The sequence below is a fragment of the Puma concolor genome, unplaced genomic scaffold (assembly GCF_028749965.1).
Source record: "Puma concolor isolate L17-30 unplaced genomic scaffold, mPumCon1.1.hap2 unalloc_scaffold_58, whole genome shotgun sequence".
Classification (NCBI taxonomy): domain Eukaryota; kingdom Metazoa; phylum Chordata; class Mammalia; order Carnivora; family Felidae; genus Puma; species Puma concolor.
This window is the reverse complement of record NW_028240267.1, coordinates 52,028-77,953: the sequence shown is the minus strand read 5'-3', so window position 1 is coordinate 77,953 and position 25,926 is coordinate 52,028. Positions and strand designations below refer to the sequence as shown.

The 25,926-nt window shown below is 40.1% G+C and overlaps 1 protein-coding gene and 1 pseudogene across 1 annotated transcript; both read left to right on the top strand.

The window, feature by feature from the left end:
- The first annotated feature begins 3,217 nt into the window (after nt 1-3,217).
- LOC147571114 (olfactory receptor 2B8-like) lies at nt 3,218-4,177 on the top strand. Its single transcript, XM_086696621.1, has one exon. The coding sequence runs from the start codon at nt 3,239-3,241 to the stop codon at nt 4,175-4,177; it is 939 nt and encodes a 312-aa protein (XP_086552747.1). The 5' UTR covers nt 3,218-3,238.
- Nucleotides 4,178-22,055: 17,878 nt separating this feature from the next.
- Nucleotides 22,056-23,334, top strand: LOC147571113 (uncharacterized; annotated as a pseudogene).
- Nucleotides 23,335-25,926: the final 2,592 nt, after the last annotated feature.

Genomic DNA, 25,926 nt, shown 5'->3' with positions numbered 1-25,926 from the left:
TTATCTGATATGTCGTTTGCAAATATATTCTCCCATTCCATTGGTTGCCCTTTAGTTTTGCTGATTGTTTCCTTTGCTGTACAGAAGTTTTTATTTTGATGAGGTCCCAATAGTTCATTTTTGCTTTGGTTTCCCTTGCCTCCGGAGATGTGTTGAGTAAGAAGTTGCTGCAGCCGAGGTCAAAGAGGTTGTTGCCTGCTTTCTTCTCGAGGTTTTGATGGCTTCCTATCTTACATTTAGGTCTTTCCTCCATTTTGAGTTTATTTTTGTGTATGGTATAAGAAAGTGGTCCAGTTTTCCCAGCACCACTTGCTGAAGAGACTGTCTTTATTCCATTGGACATTCTTTCCTGCTTTGTCAAAGATTAGTTGGCCATACATTTGTGGGTCCATTTCTGGGTTCTCTATTCTGTTCCATTGATCTGAGTGTCTGTCTTTGTGCCAGTATCATACTGTCTTGATGATTACAGCTTTATGATGCAGCTTGAATTCTGGAATTGTGATGCCTCCTGCTTTGGTTTCCTTTTCCAAGACTGCTTTGGCTGTTCGGGGTCCTTTATGGGTCCATACAAATTTTAGGATTGTTTGTTCTAGCGCTGTCAAGAATGCTGGTGTATTTCGATAGGTATTGCATTGAATATGTAGATTGCTTTGGGTACCATTGACATTTTAACAATATCTGTTTTTCCTATCCAAGAGCATGGAATCTTTTTCCATTTTTTGTGTCTTCTTCAATTTCTTTCATAAGTTTTCTATAATTTTCAATGTATAGATTTTTCACCTCTTTGGTTAGATTTATTCCTAGGTATTTTATGGTTTTTTTTTTTGGTGCAATTGTAAATGGGATTGATTCCTTGATTTCTCTTTCTGTTGCTTCATCATTGATGTATCCGAATGCGACTGATTTCCGTGCATTGGTTTTACATCCTGCAACTTTGCTGAATTCATGGATTAGTTCTAGCCATTTTTTTTGTGGAATCTCCAGGGTTTTCCATATAGAGTATCATGTTATGTGCAAAGAGTGAAAGTTTGACCTCCTCCTGATGATGTCTGTTCTCTTAATTATTATTGTAAAATTGAGTTTTGCGAGATGTCATTTGCATTATATCCCCTTTTTGATAGTTATCATACATAATGTATGCTTTTTTCAAGTATTTATTTTTTTCTGTATGTGAAGTAATAATTTCTTTGTGATTTTTATAACTGGACTTTTCTGTATCATATCATATCATGTCATGTCATATCATATCATATCATATCATATCATATCATATCATATCATATCATATCAGTTGTGTTCCACATAATATAAGTTCACACACACATAGAATCCCATAAAATAGCAAATCACTTTACAAGTCATCTCACCAGCATTTTATTTTTTCCCAACTGCCTTCTTAGTCCTTATTGAAATAATATTGTTTAAATATATCATTATTGTATTCTAATGTTGCATTATTATATTGGTGTTTTCCTTGGATGAGTTAGCATTTTATGTTTGTGCTCCTTCACATTGGTGAGTACTTCCCCTATTAGACACATTTTAAAATTTGTCAGGAATCTATCTCTGGTAAATGTATCTATATTCATGCTTGTCTGCAAGAGTTGGAACCATGGTTTGCTTTCATTGTTCTTCTGAGTAGGTGTGAGTCAGGTGATGTTCCCTTGTGTTGCACATTTAGATTGTCTCAAATACCTGTGCAATTAATTCTATTAAGAAATTTTTGTGCATAGATTTTATCAAATGTCATTGATATCACTGATCACATCTTTGTAGGAAAAGGAGGTGTAAAATAGTGTCAAATACCACATCCTTTTCTCAGTATTTATGACTATTTGTTTTATGCCAGTTTTGTACCAATTTCTTTCACCCATCAGTGGGTCTAACCCCATTCATGATTCAGATTTTAAAAGTCTTAGAAGAATCAACAATGTGCTGTATGCCCAACCATTTGAATGTGATAGAACTGAAATCCTCATTTTCTGATGCCTCTTTGGTCAGCGTATAACTATTCTTCTTCAGTAGTAAGCGTTGGATGAAAATGGTCATCACCTAGCCTTATATTTGGCAATGTATTTGGTCCAGTGTCACTAACTCTGCAAGGTAGCTTCCAGAAAGGTAATAATTAACCTAATATTGATGGATGTCTGAGATTTTGTGTAATACCAAAATAATTTTTTGTTTATGCCTTCCCTTGTATACATTAAGTATTGCATTATAGCGCTTTGACCTGCCATTGCTTTGAGAGTGCTTCTGTCTTTAGCTCTGTGTGTTTTTCTATTGCTTATTTTATCATAGGAAGTGTGTGTACATAACTACATGGTTGGATAACTTTTTAAAATGTTTTTTTGTGACTAGAGTGTTGATAGGGAATAATCCAACTTATTTCAGGAATTTTACAGACACTAGTTGGTGTAATGTATGTAACAGAAATCTGTAGAAGGAAGAGGAAAATATTGATGACTGGATTTTTGAGTTCTAAATCCAACTGACTTGACACAGCCAAATGAATTTTTGGAGTTCCTGTTAAAATGGTATGGTAATTTTAAGCATCTTTAGGGAAAAAGTTAACACTGTGATTGAATGGTGGTATTCTGGTTCTCTCTGATTATTTGTTTTACTACCACAGGAAAAAACACACCAATGTGTGTTCATTTGCAGATCTAGTCATGAAATTTTGAATGTAATTGAAGTTTTTGTATAAGTACATTGTAGGTCATAAATTCCTACATCTGGATACATTTGGAGATTATGTTGTATTATAAAGTACTGCATGTGAGGTGTGTGCAAATCCAGTTGTGTGGAATTATGAGATACATATTTAAAATAATGACTCTCTTTCTATCTCCATCTCTTTCCTATTCTTTCTGATTTCATGCCCTCTTTTTCCTCATCCTGTTTTTCTCTAAATGTACCTACATATTCAAAGTACTTTAAATCCTATTTAAGATCAGATTGAAAAAACTTTTGTACCTATGACTGATGGAAACACAAGGTCCATTATTTGATTTTCTATTACATATTAATGATTTACTTTTTTGATAGTGTGGAACTATATTAGTATAAGCAATGTCAGTTTCAATGAGTACATAATTTATTTAAATAGTTATTGATATAATCCAATGGCCATGTCTTTTAACATGATACATCCACCCCCTGCTAACTTTCTATTATTTAGAATATTTCTTTAAAAATTGCTAAATACTTGCTGTTGACAGGAAACATGTGGTAAGAAAGGATGGATCCGAAAAATGGAAGTTCTTTCACTAGTTTGATCCTGCTGGGTTTCTCTGACCAGCCTCAGCTGGAGCGAGTCCTCTTTGTGGTTCTTCTGATCTTCTATCTGCTTACCCTGCTGGGAAACACAACCATCATTGCATTGTCCCTCCTGGACCCACACCTGCAGACTCCCATGTACTTTTTCCTCTCCAACCTAAGCTTTCTGGACCTGTGTTACACGACCAGCACTGTTCCTCAGCTGCTGGTTCATCTCAGGGGAGCAGACAAATCTATCTCCTTTGGTGGCTGCATAGCGCAGCTGTTCATCGCTCTAGGGTTGGGGGGCACAGAATGCATTCTGTTAGGGGTGATGGCATTTGACCGCTACGCAGCCATCTGCAGGCCCCTGCACTACACAGTGATCATGCACCCCCGTCTCTGTGTCCTGATGGCTTCTGCATCATGGTTCATTGGTTTTGCCAACTCCTCATTGCAGACGGTGCTCATCTTCCTTGTACCACTTTGTGGGAGAAATAAAATAGACCACTTCTTTTGTGAGGTTCCCCCACTGCTCAAGCTTGCCTGTGTTGACACCACTGTGAATGAGTCTGAGCTCTTCTTTGTCGGTGTGATCATTCTGCTCATACCTATGGCATTAATCACATTCTCTTATGGTCGGATTGTCAGGGTGGTCTTAAGAATAAAGTCAATTGCGGGACAGAGGAAAGTGTTTGGGACATGTGGATCCCACCTTACAGTGGTCTCCCTGTTCTATGGCACGGCCATCTATGCTTACCTCCTGCCCAGCAACAACCACTCCCAGAATCAGGGCAAGTTCATTTCTCTCTTCTACACCAATCTCACCCCCATGGCCAACCCCTTCATCTATACACTGAGGAACAAGGATGTGACAAGTGCAATGAAGAATGTGCTTTATGGGGGCTGTGACTCCAGATGACTGGGGTTGGAAGACCCTGTGATAGAAGTCTTTGAATTCAGACCCTTTAAGGTGTTTGTGTCCAGCATATGTCCTCCAATATTTCCCCTAATGACTCTCAAGGAAATTTTCTTACCGTATTCTTTTATGCAAGTGAGCATTCCAAGTCTAAGTTCATGGATTCATTCTAACCTCCAGAGACGCTGGTTTAGTGTTTCTACAGCATTTGCATCATATTAATTTTTTAGAAAGCTCCACAGGTTTTTCTTGTTTCACCCCCTCTTGGGAATAGTATTCCATTTCTAATTGTAAAAAAAAAGTATGCACATACTATAAAGGCATACTGAAAAAAAGAATAGCAACAACTATAATAGTGTAGGAAATATTAGCATTTCAGCATTTTCTAGCAATTTCTGGAGGCATATCACTTATTCTTGCAATTTGATCATGGCTCTATTAAATGGTCCATAGGCTGACAGTATCACAGCTTTTTCCCAGAATTAGTATATAACTTGGGAAAGAAAAATTTTAGGTCAGAGAAAATCCTGGTAACATCAATCCTGATGAAGTCATTCAGATGTTAGGCCCCAGTGTGACCGTAGCAGTGTGACAGTAATTTAATGTAGCCTTCATGTCACAGAGGGAGACGGTGTAATGCACTCATCCCAGGGACAATGGGAGCATCAGGTAGCAATACAGCAGGCGGTGCTTATGTGTAATTTTGGGCATAGTCACTGAAACACCCATGTGAGTGTGCAACTTGCTTATTTTAAGTTTGTGAACCCTCCCATTCATTAAAATTGTCTTTGGAGGACATTAAATGACAGAAGTCCTAATTTACATTTTTTTTTTTTTTACCTATAATAATGCAGCAAAGTTTCAAAGGGTAAAATATATTTATTTATTTTTTTAAAAAATGTTTGTTTATTTTCGAGAGAGAGAAGGACAGAGTGTGAGTGGGGGAGGGCAGAGAGAGAGGGAGAGAGAATCCGAAGCAGGCTCCAGGCTCTGAGCTGTCAGCCCAGAGGCTGACACAGGGCTCAAACTCAAGAACCGAAGACCTGACCTGAGCTGAAGTCAGATGCCCAACTGACAGAGCCACCCAGGTGCCCCTCAAAGGGTAAAATATATTTAGATACTCACTTCATACCATTTTATAAATTCTTTGATTGAGGCCTGAAGTAACCAAGGCTTTTGTATCTCACGTCTGCCAAAAGCCCCATACAATTTGATTGCAGGGAAATATTACAAAACAATAAAGAATGGTCTCTATTTTCCAGGAAATCCCATGTTCTTTTAGATTAGATTCACCAAGAGAAAGTTTAAGAAAGAAATGTATATTAATCATTAAAAATCTCAATATGTCTGAAGTTTACAAATAGTCGTCTCATTATGAAATAGCTGTAATCCATTCTAAATTATAAGTAATAAATAGAAACTTTTCATAACAAGTGAGTGTGACATTGTAGCCTTTAGGTCTCAACTCAAGCTCCCTTTGTATATGCATATGTTGTGGGGTATGGATCTGGTTTTTTTTGGTATGTATTTATTGTCATGCACAGTGTATTTTCCCATGGAAGCTGGAGCTTTGACAATGCCACCATCAAAGAAAGGTTTATGATATTTGGTAGGTTTTCCCAGCGTGTAGCCCAGTGTAGGTAAATGTATTTGTGTCCTCAATGGGACACATATCCATAACAATCACACTGTTTCCTCTCCTGACAGCTAACTGGCATCCTCCTGGGTCTTGAACCCCCTGAGCTGCTCATGGTCCTGACACGTGATCTTGGAACAGAAACAGCATTAGGCAGGCTGGAAATGTCAGCTCAGGAAGATTCTCACATGTCATGGTTCTGTCTGTATTCCTAACAGCATCACAGTATTCACATTTGACATCATCACCTGGGATATATTTTTACACCATAGTAATGCTGAATGAACACCAGCCTAAAAACAGTTTTATAAAACTGTTTATCCCTGATGCTGACAAATATCCTGCTCTCTCTTATGTTTCAACCACATCCTGACAGTTATACCAAACGGCCACTGTATAATCCCTGAAATGAACTTTCCGTGGTGTGAAACCCTCAAGGACTCTTTTAAATATTTTTAAAATTTTTATTATTTTTGAGAGAGAGAGAGACAGAGAGAGAGCATGATTGGGGGAGGGGCAGAGAGAATGGGACACAGAGAACCAGAAGCAGGCTTCAGGCTCCAAGCTGTCAGCACAGAACCTGACACGGGTGGCGGGGTGGGGCTTGAGCCCATGAACCGTGAGATAAAGACCTGAGCTGAAGTCAGATGCTTAACTGACTGAGCCACCCAGGTGCCACCCTCCACCAGTGTCTACTTTATCCATTCATCCATTGATGGACATTTGGGTTTTTTCCATAATTTGGCTATTGTTGACAGCACTGCTATAAACATTGGGGTAAATGTGCCCCTAAGAATCAGCACTCCTTTATCCACTGGATAAATTCCTACTAGTGCTATTGCTGGTTCATAGGGTAATTCTATTTTTGATTTTTTTGAGGGAGCTCCATACTGTTTTCCAGGGTGGCTGCACTAGTTTGCATTCCCACCAGCAGTACAGGAGGGTTCCCCTTCCTCCATATCCTCACCAACATCTGTTGTTTCCTCAGTTGCTAACGTTAGCCACTCTGACAGTTGTGAGGTGGTATCTCATTGTGGTTTTGATTTGTATTTCCCTGATGGTGAGTGATGTTGAGCATTTTTTCATGTGTCTGTTAGCCATCTGGATGTTCTCTTTGGAAAGTGTCTATTCATGTCTTCTGCCCATTTTTTCACTGGATTATTAGTTTTCTGGGTGTTGAGTTTGGTAAGCTCTTTGTAGATTTTGGATACTAACCCTTTTTCTGATATGTCATTTGCAAATATCCTCTCCCACTCCGTCAGTTGCCTTTTAGTTTTGTTGATTGTTTCCTTTGTAGTATAGAAGCTTTTTATCTTGATGAGGTCCCAATAGTTCATGTTTGCTGTTATTTCCCTTGCCTTAAGAGGCATGTCAAGTAAGAAGTTGCTATGGCTGAGGTCAAAGAGGTTGTTTTCTCCTATAGGATTGTGATGGTTTCCTGTCTCACATTTAGCCCTTTTTTCCATTTTGAATTTGTTTTTGTGTATGGTATAAGAAAGTGGCCCAGGTTCATTCTTCTGCATGTTGCTCTCCAGTTCTCTGAGCACCATATTTTAAAAGAGACTGTCTTTTTTCCATCGGATATTCTTTCCTGCGTTTTTCGAAGAGTAGGTGGCAATACATTTGTGGGTCCAATTCTGGGTTATATATTCTATTCCATTGGTCTATGTGTCTGTTTTCGTGCCCACACCATGGTGTCTTGATGATCACAGCTTTGTAGTACAGGCTGAAGTCCAGGATTGTGATGCCTCCAGCTTTGGTTTTCTTTTTCAACTTGACTTTGACTATTCGGGGTCTTTTGTGGTTCCATACAAGTTTCAGAATTTTTTGTTCTAGTTCTGTGAAGAATGCTGGTGTTATTTTGATTAGGATTGCATTGAATGTAGAGATTGCTTTGGGCAGTATCCACATTTTAACAATATTTGTTCTTCTAATCCATGAGCATGAAAATTATTTTTCCAATTCTTTGTGTCTTCCTCAACTTCTTTCATAAGCTTTCTATAGTTTTCAGTATACAGATCTTTTACCTCTCTGGTTAGGTTTATCCCTAGGTATTTTATGTTTCTAGTTGCAATTGTACATGGGATCCATTCCTTGATATCTCTTTCTGTTGCTTCATTATTGGTGTAGAGAAATGAAAACAATTTCTATACATTGATTTTATAGCTTCGACTTTGCTGAATTCATGGATAAGTTCTAGCAGTGTTTTTGGTGGAGTCTTTCAGACTTCCCATGTAGAATGTCATGTCCTCTGCAAAAAGTGAATGTTTGACTTCTTCTTTGCCAATTTGAAGGCCTTTTATTTCATTTTGTTGTGTGAAGCTGAGGCTAGGTCTTCCAACACTATATTAAACAGCAGTAGTGAGAGTGGACATCCCTGTCTTATCCTGATCTCAGGGGGTTGGTCTCAGTTTTTCTCCATTGAGGATGATATTAGCTATGGGCCACATAGATATGACTTTTATGATGTTAAGGTATGTTTCTTCTATCCTGACTTTCTTGAGGGTTTTTAGTAAGAAAGGATGCTATATTTTGTCAAATGCTTTTTCTGCACCCATTGACAGGACCACATGATTCTTATCCTTTCTTCTATTAATATTATGTATCACATTGATTGATTTGTGAATGTTGAACCAGCTCTCCAGTCCAGGAATGAATCCCACTTGATCATGGTGATTAATTGTTTTAATATATTGTTGAATTAAATTTGCCAGTATCTTGTTAAGAATTTTTGCACCCATGTTGCTCAGCGATATTGGCCTGTAATTCTCCTTTTTTGTGGGATCTTTGTCTGGTTTGGGAACCAAAGTATAATGCTGGCTTTACACAATGAGTCTGGAAGCTTTCCTTCTGTTTCTATGTTTTTGGAACAGCTTCAGAAGACTAGGTATTAACTCTTCTTTAAGTGTCTGATAGAATTCCCCTGGAAGCCACCTGGCCTAGGACTGTTATTTATTGAGAGATTAAAAAAAATTTTTTTAAATGTGTATTTATTATTGAGAGACAGAGAGAGACAGAACATGAGCATGGGAGGGGCAGAGAGAGGAGTAGACACAGAATCTGAAGGAGGCTTCTGCCTCTGAGCTGTCAGCACAGACCCTGACGTGAGGTTCGAATTCATGAACCATGAGACCATGACCTGAGCCGAAGTTGGACCCTTAACCAACTGAGCCACCCAGGCACCCCTTGCTGGGAGAGTTTTGATAACTGATTCAATTTCTTTGCTGGTTGTGGGTCTGTTAAAATTTTCTATTTCTTCCTGTTTGAGTTTTGATAGTGTGTGAGTGCCTAGGAATTTGTCCGTTCCTTCCAAGTTGTCCAGTTTGTTGGCATATAAGCTTTTGTAGTATTCTCTAATATTTGTTTGTTTTTCTGTGGTGTTGTTTGTGATCTCTCTTCTTTCATTTGTGATTTTAATTATTTAGCTCCTCTCTCTTTTCTTTTTAAGAAGTCTGGCTGGGGTTTCTCAATTTTTGTTTATTCTTTCAAAAAACCAGCTCTTAATTTCATTGATCTATACTACTGGCGTTTTAGATTCTATGTTGATTATTTTTTCTATAATCTTTATTATTTCTCTTCTTCTGCTGGCTCTGGGCTGTATGTGCTGCTGTATTTGTAGCTCCTTTAGGTGTGAGGTTAGGTTGTGTTTTGGGGGCCTTTCTTGCTTCTTGAGATAGGCCTGGGTTGCAATGTATTTTCCTCTTAGGACTGCCTTGGCTGCATCACAAGGGTTTGGACTGTTGTTTTTTCATATTCACTTGATTCCATATATTTTTAAATTTCTTCTTTAATTTCCTGGTTGATGAATTAATTCTTTAGTAGGATGTACTTTAACCTCCTTATATTTGGGGATTTTCCAAATTTTTTCTTGTGGTTGATTTCAAGTTTCATAGCACTGTGATCTGAAAATATGGATGGTATGATTTCTGTCCTTTTGTATTTGTTGAGGGCTGGTTTATGACCCAGTATGTGATCTATTTTGGAGAATGTTCCATGTGCACTTGAGAAAAATGTGTGTTCAGCTTTTGGATGAAAAGTTCTGAATATATCTGTTAAGTCCATCTGGTCCAATGTGTCATTCAGAGCCATTGTTTCCTTACTGATCTTCTACCTAGATGATCTGTCCATTGATGTAAGTGGAGTATTAAAGTCCCCTACAATCACAGTATTATTATCCATACAGTTATTTATGTTTGTGACTAATTGATTTATATATTTGGGTGCATAAACATTTACAATTGTTAGCTCTTCTTGATGGATAGAGCCCTTAATTATGATATAATGCTCTTCTTCATTTCCTTTTACAGTCTTTGTTTTAGAATCTAGTTTGTCTGATATAAGTATGGCTACCTCGGCTTTCTTTTGACATACAGTTGCATGATAGATGGTTCTCCGTCCCCTCACTTTCAATCTGAAGATGTCCTGGGGTCTAAAATGAGTCTCTTCTACACAGCATATAGATGGATCTTGTTTTGTTTTTTTTTTATCCATTCTGATACCCCATGTATTTTGATGGGGCATTTAGTCCATTTTCATTCATAGTGATTACTGAAAGATATGGATCTAGTGTCACTGTGTTATCTGTAGGTTTCATGCTTGTAGAGCTGTCTCTGGTCCTTTGTAGTCTTTGCTCTTTTCCACTCACAGAGTCCCCCTTAGGATCTCCTGCAGGGCTTGTTTAGTGGTCATAAACTCCTTAAGTTTTTGTTCACCTGGGAAAGACTTTATCTCTCCTTCTGTTCTGAATGACAGTCTTGCTGGATAAAGGATTCTTGGTTGCACATTATTCCTGTTCAGTGCATTGAATATTTCCTGCCACTCCCTTCTGGCTGCCATGTTTCAGTGGACGGGTCTCCTTCTACCCTTATGTGTCTACCCTTGTAGGTTAAAGCTCATTTGTCCCTAGCTGCTTTCAGAAATCTTTTTATATTTTGCCAGTTTCACTATGATATGTTTTGGTGTTGACCCATTTTTGTTGATTTTCAAGGGAGTTCTCTGTGTCTCCTGGACTTGGATGTTTGCTTCCTTCCCCAGATTGGGAAGGTCTCAGCTATAATTGTTCAAATAAACCCTCTGTACCTTTCTCTCTTTCTTCTTCTTCTGGATCTCCTATTATATGGATATTATTACATTTCATTGAATCCCTTAGGTCTCTAATTCTCCCCCTCATGGTCTAGTAATTTCCTATTCCTCTTTCTGAGCTTTATCGTTTCATAATTTTGTCTTCCATTCTCCTCTCTGCTTCTTCCATCCTTGCTGTCACTGCATCTAGTTTATTTTGCATCTCATTTATAGCATTTCTTAATTCTTCATGACTATTTCTTAGGTCCTTGATCTCTGCAGCAAGAGATTCACTGCTCTTCTATGTTTTTTTTTCAAGCCCAACAATTAGTCTTATGACTATTATTCTAAATTCATGTTCAGATATATTTTTTATATCTGTTTTGGGCAATTCTCTGTCATTTCTTCCTGAAATTTCTTTCGAGGAGAACTCTTCTGTTTTATCATTCTGGCTAGTTTTCTGTCTTTTATGTGTTTTAATAGCTTGTTATGTGTCTGCACCTGCGAGAACTATTATATACAAACGGGTCATAAACTTTCCAGGGCCTGAAACTTCAGGAAGTGTTTTTGGAGTGTGTTGCATGCACTCTGTTGTTGTATCTTTTGCTGCTTTATCTCACTGTTCTTAGTGGCTGACTGGACCTTCTGCTAGGTGTGCTTTGATTTGTTTGTTGAAGTAAGCTTCAATAAGGAAAAAGGTTGGGGACAGGCAGAAAACTTATCCCATATGAAGAGAAAAATGAAAGGGGCAGGAGAAAGACCAGGCAGAGAATGAAAGATACAAGGCTCAATCCAGAGAGAGACAGAGAAACAGAGAGAGGAAAATAAAGAAGGAGATACATAAAAGTGTAAAAAGAATAGAGTAAACACCTGATTCAAGAAACAACCAGAACAGAGAAAGAAAGAAAACAAAAGAAAATTATAATACACACACACACACACACACACACACACACACACATATATATACACACACACACATATGTATGTATGTGTATATATATGTGTATATATATATATATATATATATATATATATATATATATATATAAAATAAGAATTGACCAAGAATCAAATCAGAAACTATGAGGCTGATTCCAACGAGGGAAGAAAAAAGAGGAGAGTAGAAAGAAAAAGAAGGGAAAAGAGAAGAGAAGGAATGAAAAGAGAAAAAAATAATAGTTAAAACAACAAGAGACTAACATAGGAAACCCCAGGACAGTTGTCTGCTGGCTCCTGGGACAGGGAATGTGCTGGTTTGGAGGAGGGGCTGTCTGTCTCAGTCAGTGTCAATGTCACTGGGGTAGATAAGCAGTTACCAGGCACGGAGGGGCGGAGTTTGGTGTAAGCAGGTCCCACCTCCACTGGGGGCCACTGTCCTGCGAAGCCCCACCGTGTGGTGCTAGGGAGAACAATGGCGAACCCCCAGTCTCTCCTCCCCAGACCACGTGTCCCAAACCATGCCGCCCTCACAGAGCAACACCCCCACAGTGTCTGTTTCTCCCTGGGCTGGGCTGGGGTTCCAACCCCGATGTCTTCAGGAGTCCCGGTGTGGATGGACCTGTCCTGGGATAGCGCCACTGTGTCCAGTTGACAAAGGGACTCTGGCTGGTGCCTGCAGGGTCTTTTGCCCTTGGGGGGTAATAACCCTCTTTCCCCAGTACTGGAGGGAGGGGACTGCTCCCAGATCCCAGCGTGCCCCCATATCCCACCAGGCTGGCTGGCTCCCCTCCCCCAGGCATGCACAAGGTGGCAGCTGGGAGAAAGCTGGGCTCCCGGAACTCCCATCTGGAGCTCCTAAGGATGTTCTCAAAGTAGAAACTGGCTTGCCCAAAGTTCTCGTTCCCCAGTCTGTGGTCCGCAGAGGTTTTTCTCATGTCCAAATACAATCCCAGACTTCCACAGCCTCTCTTCCTCTTCCTTTTATTTCTCCACAGAAGGGGTTCCCTGCTCCTTGCCAGCGCCGCCCGTTTTATCCCCCTCAATTCCCACACATTCACCTGTGTCCCGCCAAGCTGCCCCGTTCACCTGTGGACATTGTTCTGTCGCTCCACATTGTGTACTTTGGGGTTTTCCAAGTATTCTGACCTCAATGCTGCTGTGCTTGAGGGATGAGGGAAATCCCAGTCCCTCTACTTCTGTACCATCTTGAGTTCTCCCCTGAAACAGAATTCATTCATTCATTCATTCATTCATTCACTCACTCACTCATTTATTTATTTAAATTTACATCCAAGTTAGTTAGTATATATCCCTAAAATATAATTCTCAACCAGCAGATTTACTACCAATCAGCAAAGACACAAAATAGTGAGGGCACTTGCAGTATCCAGCAGGACTGAGCCCTGTCAGGCAGCTTTGGGGTCCCCTCACTGCAATGGACAGCAGTTCGTTTCTCCAATATGGGACTCTTTTGTGTGGTCCAAGTCAGCACAGAGAAGGTACGGGGTTCCTCAGTTCATGCATCCCTACCTTTGTACCCTGTCCTGGCCTTAGGACTGTCACGTGTTAGCATAACAGCAGGGTGTGCAGTGTAGGTGACTGCACTCTGTGCACACCATCTACATCCTGCTAAACTCACTCCTGGATCAGTCATCAGAGCGCAGTCACCCCTGTGAGACCCTCCTGTTCCTCCTAGTCTGCACATTTCACAGCTACTGTTTGCCAGAGTCCTGCTCTGACCAGGCTCACGGAGGAGGCAGGAACAGGTCACAGACCCCTGCGAACTCCACCTTTCACAGGTGTCTGCTTTTTGGATACTTGTTTTGTGACACAGATGAGAGCTTTCTTTCATAGCTGTGGTTTTGTGGCATGTTTGAGATCTGATAGTGCAGACTGGGAAACACTGTGTGTGGACTCGTGGTTTGCAGGGGAAAGGGGGGCTGTGTGTAGATGTGGATGAGGGGGGCTGTGTGTACATGTGGAAGGAGAGGATGGATGACTGGAGATCAGAGGGGTCAGAGGAAGGGCTCCCCTAGGTAGCCTTAGAGACAGGACACTGACTTCTGGGAGGAGACATTTCCTTCTTTCCCGCTGTTTTGGAATTAAGTTGCCATGAGACAGAGTAACTGGAGAATACACCCAAAGTTTTATTATCTGCACACGGAGGCCCAATCAGGACATTGAGACCCAAAGAAATCCGCAAAGTAGGTGGTTTTTACCCCATTTATAGAGAAACAACAGATGAGCGTGGAATTGACAGGAGAAAGAAAACTGGGGTTTGGAGCTGCAGTTAGCAGGGAATGCGAAGTGGAATGTGGGCTGAGGTAGAGGGTTAGTAAAGAAGTAGCAGGTTTATTTCTACAGCCTTCTCAGCTCTAAGGTCCCTACCTGTGGTGATAAGTGGTCATTTTTCCTTCTTAGACCTGGGAAGGGACTTTCATTCGGGAGATATTTCCTGCTTCCAGGGGGACAGAGGAGGGTGTGATGTCCTCACACCTGCTCTTTCCCCAGTACCTTCTATTCAAAGTGATCAATATGCTGTTGAGGTCCACGTTGGGGGGCCTCCCTGGGTTCCCACACTTGCTCCGTTTAAAAAATTTAATTCTATTGATTTACATTGTTGGGTGGATTTATTTCAACCACTGGAGTGAATGAAATCTATGAGGTCTCTAGGAAGTGTAAGTTCTTCTGATTCGTGAACCTTTTCTGAGAATGGTTTCAACCCCTTTTCAGGATGAGGCTGTTCAGGTGTACTTGTGTGTTGAGTCTCAGAGAAGCATCGTGGATGTTTCTGATTGGGTTATTTGGGATCTCCATGATCAATGGCCTGTCTTGATCAGTGGTCAAAGCCTTTGACAGGGCCCCGTCCCCCCGAATCTGTGGTAGCAGGTCACACATAATGCTTTCTCACATTTGTAAGTCGTCATTTCAAGCACTTGGAAACATGAAACAGTTTTGCCAGATTCTCTTTGGAAAGCTTCTTTAGTAACTTATCTCTAATGAGAACTCGGTTTTAATGTATTTAAAGGAAGCATGTTGGCTAACAATGTGTTCTTTCTAGCATGAAATGAACCTCTCCCAGGTTTCACTGCTCCTCTTAGAAAAACCATCTCTATTCCCACAGAATGATTCTCCTCAGTCTGCCACAATGTGTTATATTTTCATTTGCATTTAGGTGGAAGCAGCATATATATTAATACATTATTAAACACACACACCCACAGACATACTCGTGCACAAAATGTGCTCCATATCCAATGTCCTGTAGGCCAATCTTTGTGTGAACCCTTTTGTGAAGATGATTAGAACAAGAAAATATGTTTCCTTGAGCTTCTACTACTTAGAAGTGCCCGGCTCCTACATGATGTATTCCCAATCTGTTCTAAAATACAAATATATCGTAGGGTATGTGGTAACAGTTTATCCCTGCAGGTCACATTGAAAGGAAAAAAAAATACACTTTCCAGGAGGTGGTGGGAGTACTGGCTATTAGTAGAATCTTGTACCACTCAAGAGCTCCATGGAACAAACTATACCCCTATAGACACAGTAAGTTAAAAAAATTTAGAAGTCACAGTCTTTCAGTCTTTGCAATGAAATTTGGATCACAAAGAGTCAGCTATGTTAGTTGATAGGACAATGTTAGAATAGCCTCATTTGGTAACTGTCAATGCATCCAATGTCAAGAATTGTTTTCTCTATGTTGTCTTCTAGGAGCTTTACAATTTCAGATACATTTCTCTGAATGTATTTACCCAGTTTTCTCAGGACGATTTATTAATGAGACTATGTTTGCTCATGAATATCCTTGACTCCTTCTTCCAGGAGTAGTTGTCTGTATGTGGGTGGGTTTAGTTTTATGCTCTTAATTTTGTTCCGTTGGTGTATGTGTCTGTTTCTTGAGCTAATAACATACTGGTTTGATTCCTAGATATTTATAAGATAGTTTGAATCAGGAAGTAGGCTGCCTCCAGCTCTGTTCTTCTTTGTTGAAGTGGCTTTGGCAATTGGGACTTTTGTGGCTCCATACAGATTTCAGGATTGTTTTTTCTCTATCTGTGAAAAATGCCACTCAAATTTTGATAGGGATTGCATTGAATCTAGAGATGATTTTGAATACTGTGGACATTTTTCAATATTAATATTTTTTTTTAATTTTTTTTTAACGTTTATTTATTTTTGAGACAGAGAGAGACAGAGCATGAACAGGGGAGGAGCAGAGAGAGAGGGAGACACAGAATCTGAAACAGGCTCCAGGCTCTGAGCTGTCAGCACAGAGCCCGACGCGGGGCTTGAACTCACGGACCGTGAGATCATGACCTGAGCCGAAGTCGGACGCTTAACCGACCAAGCCACCCAGGCGCCCCAATATTAATATTTTTAATATAATTTATTGTCAAGTTGGCTAACATACAGTGTATACAGTGTGCTCTTGGTTTCGGGGTAGTTTCCCATGATTCATCACTTACATGCAACACCCAGTGCTGATCCCAACAAGTGCCCTTCTCAATGCGCAATTTATGAGCACAGGATATCTTAATTCTCTTCAATTTTTCCATCAATTCATGTAGTTTTAAGTGTAGAGATATTTTGCCTCGTTGGTTAAATTTAATCCTACGTGTTTTATTGTTTTTGATGCTATCATGAATGTGGGATGAAAAAATCTTTTTATGTTATTGGAAGTGGCAAGATTTCATTCTTTTTATCACGGAGTAGTATTCCATTGCATGTATGTTTGTATGTATGTATATGCATACATCCACATCCCAGCTTCTTTATCCATTCATCAGTTGATGGACATTTGGGCTCTTTCCATAATTTGGCTATTGTTGATAGCCCTGCTATAAACATTGGTGTACCTGTGCCCCTACAAAGTAGTGCTGTTGTATTCTTTGGATAAATTCTTAGTATTGCTATGGCTGGGTCATAGGGTAATTCTTTTTTTAATTTTTTGAAAAATCTCCACACTGTTTTCCAGAATGGCTATACCAGTTTGCATTCCCACCAGCAGTGCAAGAGGGTTCCCCTTTCTCCACATCCTTCCCAGCATCTGTTGTTTCCTGACTTGTTAATTTTAGCCACCCTGACCTTTGTGAGGTGGTATCTCAATGTGGTTTTGATTTGTGTTTCCTTGATGATGAGCGATGTTGATCATCTTTTCATGTGTCTGTTAGTCATCTGGATGTCTTCTTTGGAAAAGTGTCTGTTCATGTCTTTTGCCCATTTCTTCACTGGATTATTTGTATTTCAGGTGTTAAGTTTGTTAAGTTCTTTATAGACTTTTGGATACTAATCCTTTATTTGGTATGTCATTTGCAAATATCTTCTCCCATTCCATTGGTTACCTTTTAGTTTGTTGACTGTTTTCTGTGTTGTTCAGAAACTTTTTATCTTGATGATGTCCCAATAGTTCATTTCTGCTTTTATTTCCCTTGCCTCAGAGACATGTCAAGTAAGAAGTTGCTGCAACTGAGGTCAAAGAGGTTGTTGTCTGTTTTCTCCTGTAGGATTTTGATGGTTTCCTGTCTCACATATAGATCTTTCATTGATTTAGAGTCCATTTTTGTGAACGATGTAAGAAAGTTGTCCAGTTTCATTACTCTTCATGTTGCTCTCTGGTTCTCCCAGCACCATTACTTTGCTATGTTCAATAAGTCAGTCAGAGAAAGACAGATATCATATATTGTCAGTCATATGTGGAATTTGAGAAACTTAACAGAAGACCATGGGGGAATGGATGGAAACATAAGTTAGGCAAGCCATAAAAGACCCTTCAATCCAGAGGACAGACTGAGGGTTGATGAGGGTGGGGAGTAGAGAAAATGGGTGATGGGAATTGAGGAGGGCACTTGTTGGGATGCGTACTGGATGTTGTATATAAGGGATGAATCATGGATATCTACTCCCGAAGCCAAGATTACACTGTATACACTGTATGTTAGCTAACTTGACAATAAATTATTAAAATAAAGAAAAGAAAAAAATACTTTCACATATTTTTTTATTTTATAAAAATGTAACTCATTTCTGTATGTTGAGTTTCTGTTGTGCATCTTTACTAAAGTTGTTGATTAGTTCCCTCAGGTTTTGGTGGTATCTAGTGGTATCTTGAATTTTCTGCAAATAAGACCATGTCATTTCCAAAGACCTGTATTTGTTTTCAATTGGGTATCATTTATTTCTTTTCTTGCCTAATTGCTCAGGCTAAGAATTCCAGTACTGTTTTGTATAAGAGTAGTGAGGGTAGGCATCTTGGCTTGTTTCTGATCTTAGAGTAAAAGCTTTCAACCTTATGCCACTGAGTATGTTAACCACAAGTTTGTCATATATGGCCTTTATTATGTTGAGGCACATTCCTTCTACAACTAATTTGTTGAGTATGTTTACCATGAAAAGATGTTTTGTTTTGTGAAATGCTTTTCTGAATCTATTGAGAAAGCCATATGGTTTTTATATTCCATTGTACTGATGTGGTATATTGCATTTGTTGATTTGTGTATGTTTCCTCATCCCTGCTATCAATCCCTCTTAATCATGGTGTATGAACATTTTAGTGTGCTACACTAGGGTTTGCTAATTTTTTGTAGAAAAGTTTTCAATCTATATTCATCAGAGATATTTGTGTATATGTTTCTTTTATTTATTATTTGTAGTCTTTATCTGTTTTTGCTATGAGGATAATGTTAACCTTGTAAAATGAGTTTGGGAGTATCCTTTATCTTCAATTTCTTTGGTGAGTTTGAGGAGGATTGGTGCTAGTTGTTTTTTAAGTTTGGGAGTGAAGGCACAGCTATACTCATATTGCAGAAAATAGACTTTCAGCCAAAAATAGTAATAAACAAAAACATCTTTAAATAAAGGGATTTGTCAAGAAGATAATAACAATAGTAAATATACAGGACCCAACATGAAGCATCTGTATATATTAAGCAAATACAAACAGATATGAGGGGAGAAATGACAACAATACAAAAATGTTAGGGACGTCACTATTAAAATATTAACAGTGGATAAATCATTCCAACAGAAAGTCAACAAGGAAATATTGGGCTTGATCTATACCTTACACTAAGAAATTTAACAGACATATATGGAACATTTTATCCAACAGCAACAGAATACAGATTCTTGTCTAGCACACCAGAAACATTCTCCTGGAGAGATCACAAGACAATTAACAAAACAAGTCCTAGAAAATGTAAGGGGTTGAACTCATGAAATTATTATTTTTTTATTACAATGGTATGAAAGGAAAAGTCAATAACCAAAGGAAAGCTTGAAAATGCACAGATTTGTGGAAGTTACATAATACACTATCCTAAAACCAATGTGTGAAAGAAGACATCCAAGGGAAATCAAGAAATACCTTGAAAAAATGAAAATATAGAAACTACTTACCAAAATTTGTGGGCTCCTAGAAAAGCAATCTAAGGGGAAAGTTTGCAGCAATAAAAACCTACACTAAGAAAAAAAAGTCTCAAATCTCAGGGAATTGAAAAGAACAAACTAAACTCAAAGTTAGAAGAAGGAAGAAAATAACAAAGATCAGGGCAGAAATAAATGAAATAGAGACCAAAAAAAAAAAAAAAAAAAAAAAACAAATGAACCTGGAAGGAAGAAGAGACCAGAACTCAGTGTACAATGATCTTTGACGCCTTCAGAAGAAAGTTAGGTAAGGTTCATACTGGTTGGCTAAATATTATTAATATTAACAACACTTTGGGAGGGAGGAGTAAGATGGCGGTGTAGTCGGAGGACCCTAGACTCCTGTTGTCCCTCGAATACAACTAGATAACTATAGAGTCATTCTAAATACCCTAGAAATCAACCTGAAGAGAGAACAAACTCCACAATTGAGATGAAGAAGAAGCCACATTGAAGAATGTGGGAGCATGTAGGAGCATTGAAGAATGTAGGGAGCATGGATATGTGGTTTAGGGCAGAAACAGATTGCTGCAGAGGGGGGAGCCAGGGTCGAGGAGAAAGGTGAGAGGGAGAGAGAGAAAGGGAGATGGAGTGGGAGAGAGGGAGAGAGGGAGAGAGAGAGAGAGAGAGAGAGAGAGAGAGAGAGGAGCCACAGGGGAACATACTAGGAGAGCATTTCCAAAAAGCAATTGGCTAGGATAGCAAGAGAGGCTGATTTTCACGAGTTTTTGCAACTGGCAGGGCTTAAAGCCTGTAATTTTAAAGGTCAGTGGGCTTGGATGGGGTAGAGACCTGAGGGCACTGCCCTGCTCCTGGAGAGAAGTCAGGCACACAACCTGGGGGCAGGCAGCATGCAAACAGTGATCTGAAGAGCACCTGGGGCACATGTGGGAAGGATACTTGGTCTTCCTAGAGTGAGTCTTTGAGAGGTAGCATTCATGGAGACTCCTCTCCAGGCACAAAGGTGCCAGCTGGTCTCATTTCCCTCCTCAGTCCCTCAGGATAAATACAGAGCCACCTGCGGAAAGCAGCTCAGCCCCAAACTGACTGCCTAACCTGCTTATACTGTGTCTCACACCCGTGTGCTCTGGCATGACTGCCCCTCCTGATTAAGCCAGCCTCAGTCCCAGTGCAGTGAGACCCTCCCCAGAAGACCAGCACAGACCCTCATCCGCACCACATCTCTTGACCAGAGAGTTCTGAGGGCTTCAGTTCTAGTGGAAGAAGTATCAGGTCACATTTCACAGGCAGACCAGAGCACACCTACTTAAACTGACCACATTCTTGCCAAGGACCAAACGCTACCCACAGCAGGGAAGGAGAGCCTCTGCACACCGCTAACCAGCAGGATAAAGCAGCCAAAGTACAGCTGCAGAGTGCATGCGGCACACACCAGATACACCTCCAGGACTCTTTCTGACCTCTTCATAAGATCATACTCTCAGGAGCAGGAAACATAACTGGTTTCCTAACACAGAGAAGAAGGCAGAGACTTAGGGAAAATGACAAGACAGAGGAATTCCTCCCAAAGGAAAGAAAGAGATAAGATCATGGCCAGAGATCTAAGTGAGACAGGTATAAGTAACATGCCTGATGGAAAATTTTTTTTTTAATTTTTTTTTCAACGTTTTTATTTATTTATGGGACAGACAGAGACAGAGCATGAACGGGGGAGGGGCAGAGAGAGAGGGAGACACAGAATCGGAAACAGGCTCCAGGCTCCGAGCCATCAGCCCAGAGCCTGACGCGGGGCTCGAACTCACGGACCGTGAGATCGTGACCTAACTGAAGTCGGACGCTTAACCGACTGCGCCACCCAGGCGCCCCTTCCATCTTTTTTTTTTTTTTTTTAATTTTTTTTTTTTTTTTTTTTTGCCTGATGGAAAATTTAAAGCAACAGTCATAAGGATACTTGCTGGGCTTGAGAAAAGCATAGAAGATACCAGGACGACCCTTACCACAGAGGTAAGAAATTTAAAAAAGCAGTCAGTCCCAAATGAAAAACGCAATAACTGAGATTTGAAACAGGCTTGATGCAATGAACAGAAGGCTGGAAGAAGCAGCAGACCAAATAAGTGATATATAAGACAAAAGAATGGAAAACAATGAAGCTGAACGAAAGACAGCAAGAAGAATCATGGAACATGAGAATAGATTAAGGAACTCAGAAATTCCATCAAACATAATAACATTCGTATTATAGGAGTCCCAGAAGAAGAAGAAGAGAGAAGGGCCGAAAGTTTATTTGAAGAAATAAAAGCTGAAAACTTCCCTATTTTGGGGAAGGAAACAGACATCCAGATCCCGGAGGCATGGAGAACTCCCATCAAAATCAACAAAAGCAGGCCCAGACCAAGATATATTGTAATTAAATTGGAAAAAGTATCGTGAGAAAGAGAAAATCGTAAAAGCAAGACAAAAGAAGGCCCTAACCTACAAGGGAAGACCCATGAGGCTGGCTGCAAATGTCTCCACAGAAACCTGGCAGGCCAGAAGGGAGGGGTGTGATATATTCAACATGCTGAATGGGAAAAATCTGCCGCCAAGAAGACTCTCTCCAGCAAGACTATCATTCAGAATTGAAGGAGAGATCAAGAGTTTCCCACACAAAAGCTAAAGGAGTTCATGCTGGAGGCTGGGTCTTGCAGGTTTCCTCACATCCTTGCTTACACCGAGCATCGCTGTGAGGCAGGCGTGACACCCCAGCTCTGGCCTCTGTGAACTCTGCTTCTCCAGGCGAGTAAACCCCCAGGAAGACTGACTAGTTCTTCAGCTTCTAAACCATGGCCCATGGATCAGTGATGGGCTTCGCCGGGGTGCTTCATTTCGAGGCCAGATGTGATTTCCTTATTGCAGCAAGGAAAAGAGCCCTGGAAAGTTGTGAGGAAAGGAAGGAGGTGATACACAGATTGAGAGACCGGGTATGAGACCAAGAAGTTATCTTCAGAAAATGACATTTATGAAATAAAGTCCCCCTCGTGGAAGATAATGGAAAGAATTATAAAACGATGGCCTTAGGTTTTGATTTTAAAACGGTGATTGGGAATCCAAAAGAAAATTTGAAGGACAGGAGGGATATTTCAGTGAAGTGAAAATTACACCTCAAAAAGTGCCCTTTTAGCAAAACCACACATCTTTAACTGCACATCAGAGCATTCATTTTGTGGAGAAACCCTATGAATATAAAAAATGTGGAAAGGCCTTTAGAGTATGCCAACAGCTTACTTTTCATCGCAGAATTCATACTGGTGAGAAACCCTATGAATGCAAGGAATGTGGAGAATCTTTCATAGTGGCCCAGACCTTAAAGTACATCAGAAATTTGTATTGGTTAGAAGCCCTATGAATGTAAAGAATGTGGGGAGGCCTTCAGAGTGCATGGTCAACTTACTCTCCATCAGAGGGTTCATACCAGTGAGAAACCCTATGTATGTACAAAATGTGGGAAGGCCTTTAGACAGTGTACAACGTTCCTTGACATCAGAAGCTTAATATTGCCAACAAACTCTATGAATATAAAGAATGTGGGAAGGCCTTTCTGTGTGGCTCTGGCCTTAGAGTACATCACAGACTTCATACTGGTGAGAAACCCTGTGAATGTGAGCAATGTGGAAAGACCTTTAGTGATGGTTATCATCTTATTCTTCATCACAGACTTCACACTGGTGAGAAATTGTATGAACGTAAGGAATGTTGGAAGGCCTTGAGTCGTTACTCAAAACTTACTTCACACCAAAATATCCATATTGGGATTAAATCCTATGACTGCAAGGAACATGGGAAGGCTTTTGGATTACTCTCAAAACTTACACAACACCAGAGAATTCATATTGGTGAGAAACCCTATAAATGGAAGGAATGTGGGAAGGCCTTTAGATTGTGCCCCAAACTTACACTACATCAGTGTATTCATACTTGTGAGAAACCCCTTAAATGTAAGGAATTTAGGAAGGCTTTTAGAATTAATTCGTCCCTTTTCCAGCATCCAAGCATTCATTCTGGTAACAAACCCTATGCGTATAAGAAATTTAAGGAGGCCTTTAGACAATATTCGCACCTTACCCATCATCTGAAAATTCATAGCATAAAAATATAAGTTAGTTCTTCAATCCTGTGTTCTAGAATACTCTACAAATGTAGTAATTAATCCTTTTGGCTTCCTTCATACAGGCAACTGACTTGGCATAATAGAATTTATATCTTTAAAAGAATATGTTTATTTAAACTATTCCACCATCGCTTAAACCTGATAAACTTCACATTTAGTCTAAAAACCAACCCTATCAATGTAACAAATGTGGGAGACACTTATCTCCACCCCGTCACGTTCCTACTGGTATTATATTGACAAGATGCTTAACCGCTCTGTGCTCTAATGTTTTCATTTGTAAAATGGTAATTTAATACTGTGACAGAGTAACGATTGCTGCAAATTCTTTCACATTTCCCCCCAACTCTCCACCAAGAGCTGGAATCTACATCCCTTCCACTTGAGGCTGGGAAAACCTCCCACTTTGGCTACTAGAAGTCGTAGGAGTAGTGCTGTGCCAGTTTCAATCCCAAACTTTGCTGGTAGATTTCACTTCATCTCCTTGGATTGCTCTCTTAAACTTGGGCCCTGAATTCTGTTAAAAAGTCTGGCTGGTCAGGTAAAGAGACCACACAGAGAAGCTCTAGACTACATAGAAAGGAAGAGGCACCCTTCTGAGCCCAGTCTTCCACACATGCTCACCGAGACACCGGGCATTTGAGTGAAATAGTATTGGATCCTCCAGACCAGCCAGCAGCTGAATGCCACTGAGTGGCTTCAGTTGATACCATACAAAACAGATGGATCGACGAACAGAGCCCCTGCCTGAATTCCTGATCCACAAGACCATGAGATATAATACAACGATGATTGTTTTAAGCTGCTAAAAACCCCAAACCCCTCTCCCCCCCAAAAAAGAAAAGACCTAAAGGAGTCTGTGACCGCTAAGCCAGCCCTGCAAGAAGTATGAAAAGGATGTCGTTGAGTGGAAAAGAAAGACCAAAAGTGGCAAAGACAAGAAAGAAATAGAAACTGTCTGCAGAAAGAATGACAGACCAAGAAATAATATGGCACCAAATACATATCTTTCAATCATTACTCTGAATGTAAATGGACTAAATGCTCCAATCAAAAGACATAGGGTGTCAGAATGCATAAAGAAAACAAGACCCATCTATGCTGCCTACAGGAGACTCATTTTAGACCTAAAGACACACGCAGATTGAAAATGAGGACTTGGAGAAACATTTATCATGCAAATGGACATGAAAAGAAAGCCGCAGTAGCAACACTTGTATCGGTAAACTAGACTTTATTTTTTATTTTTTTATTTTTTCAACGTTCATTTATTTTTGGGACAGAGAGAGACAGAGCATGAACGGGGGAGGGTCAGAGAGAGAGGGAGACACAGAATCGGAAACAGGCTCCAGGCCCTGAGCCATCAGCCCAGAGCCTGACGCGGGGCTCAAACTCACGGACCGCGAGATCGTGACCTGGCTGAAGTCAGATGCTTAACCGACTGCGCCACCCAGGCGCCCCTGTATGGAGTTTTTAACTGCTATGTTGAAAACTACATAAGGGAAGTTCCATTTTGTGAATACTGTGTCAATGCATCTGTATTCTGACATTATTCTTAACAAGAAAAGCTGAACCTTCACATGAGCACAAATAGCACTGTGATGAAGTAAAAAGTAGTAAGAAGCCCAAATGTTTATATAATTGATGAATTGGGGAAATGCCATGTTGTTTGTGTGTGTGTAGGTATGTGTGTGTCTGGTTTGTGTGTGTGTGTGTGTGTGTGTGTGTGTGTGTGTGTGTGTGATTGCACTGAGGTGATGTGTAAAGTACACTAGGTTCTGTCCTTCTATCCTTGCACATGATCATGGACTCTTGTGTGAATGCTGTTGGTGACCTGCCAGACGCTCTTTACCTACTAGGGCTCCAATCTAAACCTCTGTTATGAGTGTGGGCTCCAAGGTTCATAGCCATTCCCTTTTTGAGAGAATTGCCATCAGCTGAAAGGGAGCCACATTGCCAGGTGGTCTGGGGAACCTGGTGGGGCAGCTCCCAGCCAGTGACAGACTATGGGATGTACAAAAGGTGCCAATGCCAAGGCAGGCCTGAATCTGATGCAATTCATGCTCTAAAGCCATGCTGTCCAATACAGTAGGAAGTACCCACATAAACGGTTTAAATTTAAATTTTTTTTTTTTTGGGTGTTTGTGGTTGGTTTTATTTATTGATTTATACATGGTTATGTTCTTTTTTTTATTTTTTTTATTTTTTTTATTTATATATGAAATTTATTGTCAAATTGGTTTCCATACAACACCCAGTGCTCATCCCAAAACGTGCCCTCCTCAGTACCCATCACCCACCCTCTCCTCCCTCCCACCCCCCTTCAACCCTTAGTTTGTTCTCAGTTCTCAACAGTCTCTTATGCTTTGGCTCTCTCCCACTCTAACCTCTTTTTTTTTTTTTGTTCCCCTCCCCCATGGGTTTCTCTTAAGTTTCTCAGGATCCACATAAGAGTGAAACCATATGGTATCTGTCTTTCTCTGTATGGCTTATTTCACTTAGCATCACACTCTCCAGTTCCATCCACGTTGCTACAAAAGGCCATATTTCATTTTTTCTCATTGCCACGTAGTACTCCAT

Coding starts and splice junctions, on each gene's coding strand:
- LOC147571114 (XM_086696621.1), top strand. CDS start 3,239: ATGGATCCGAAAAATGGAAGTTCTTTCACTAGTTTGATCCTGCTGGGT.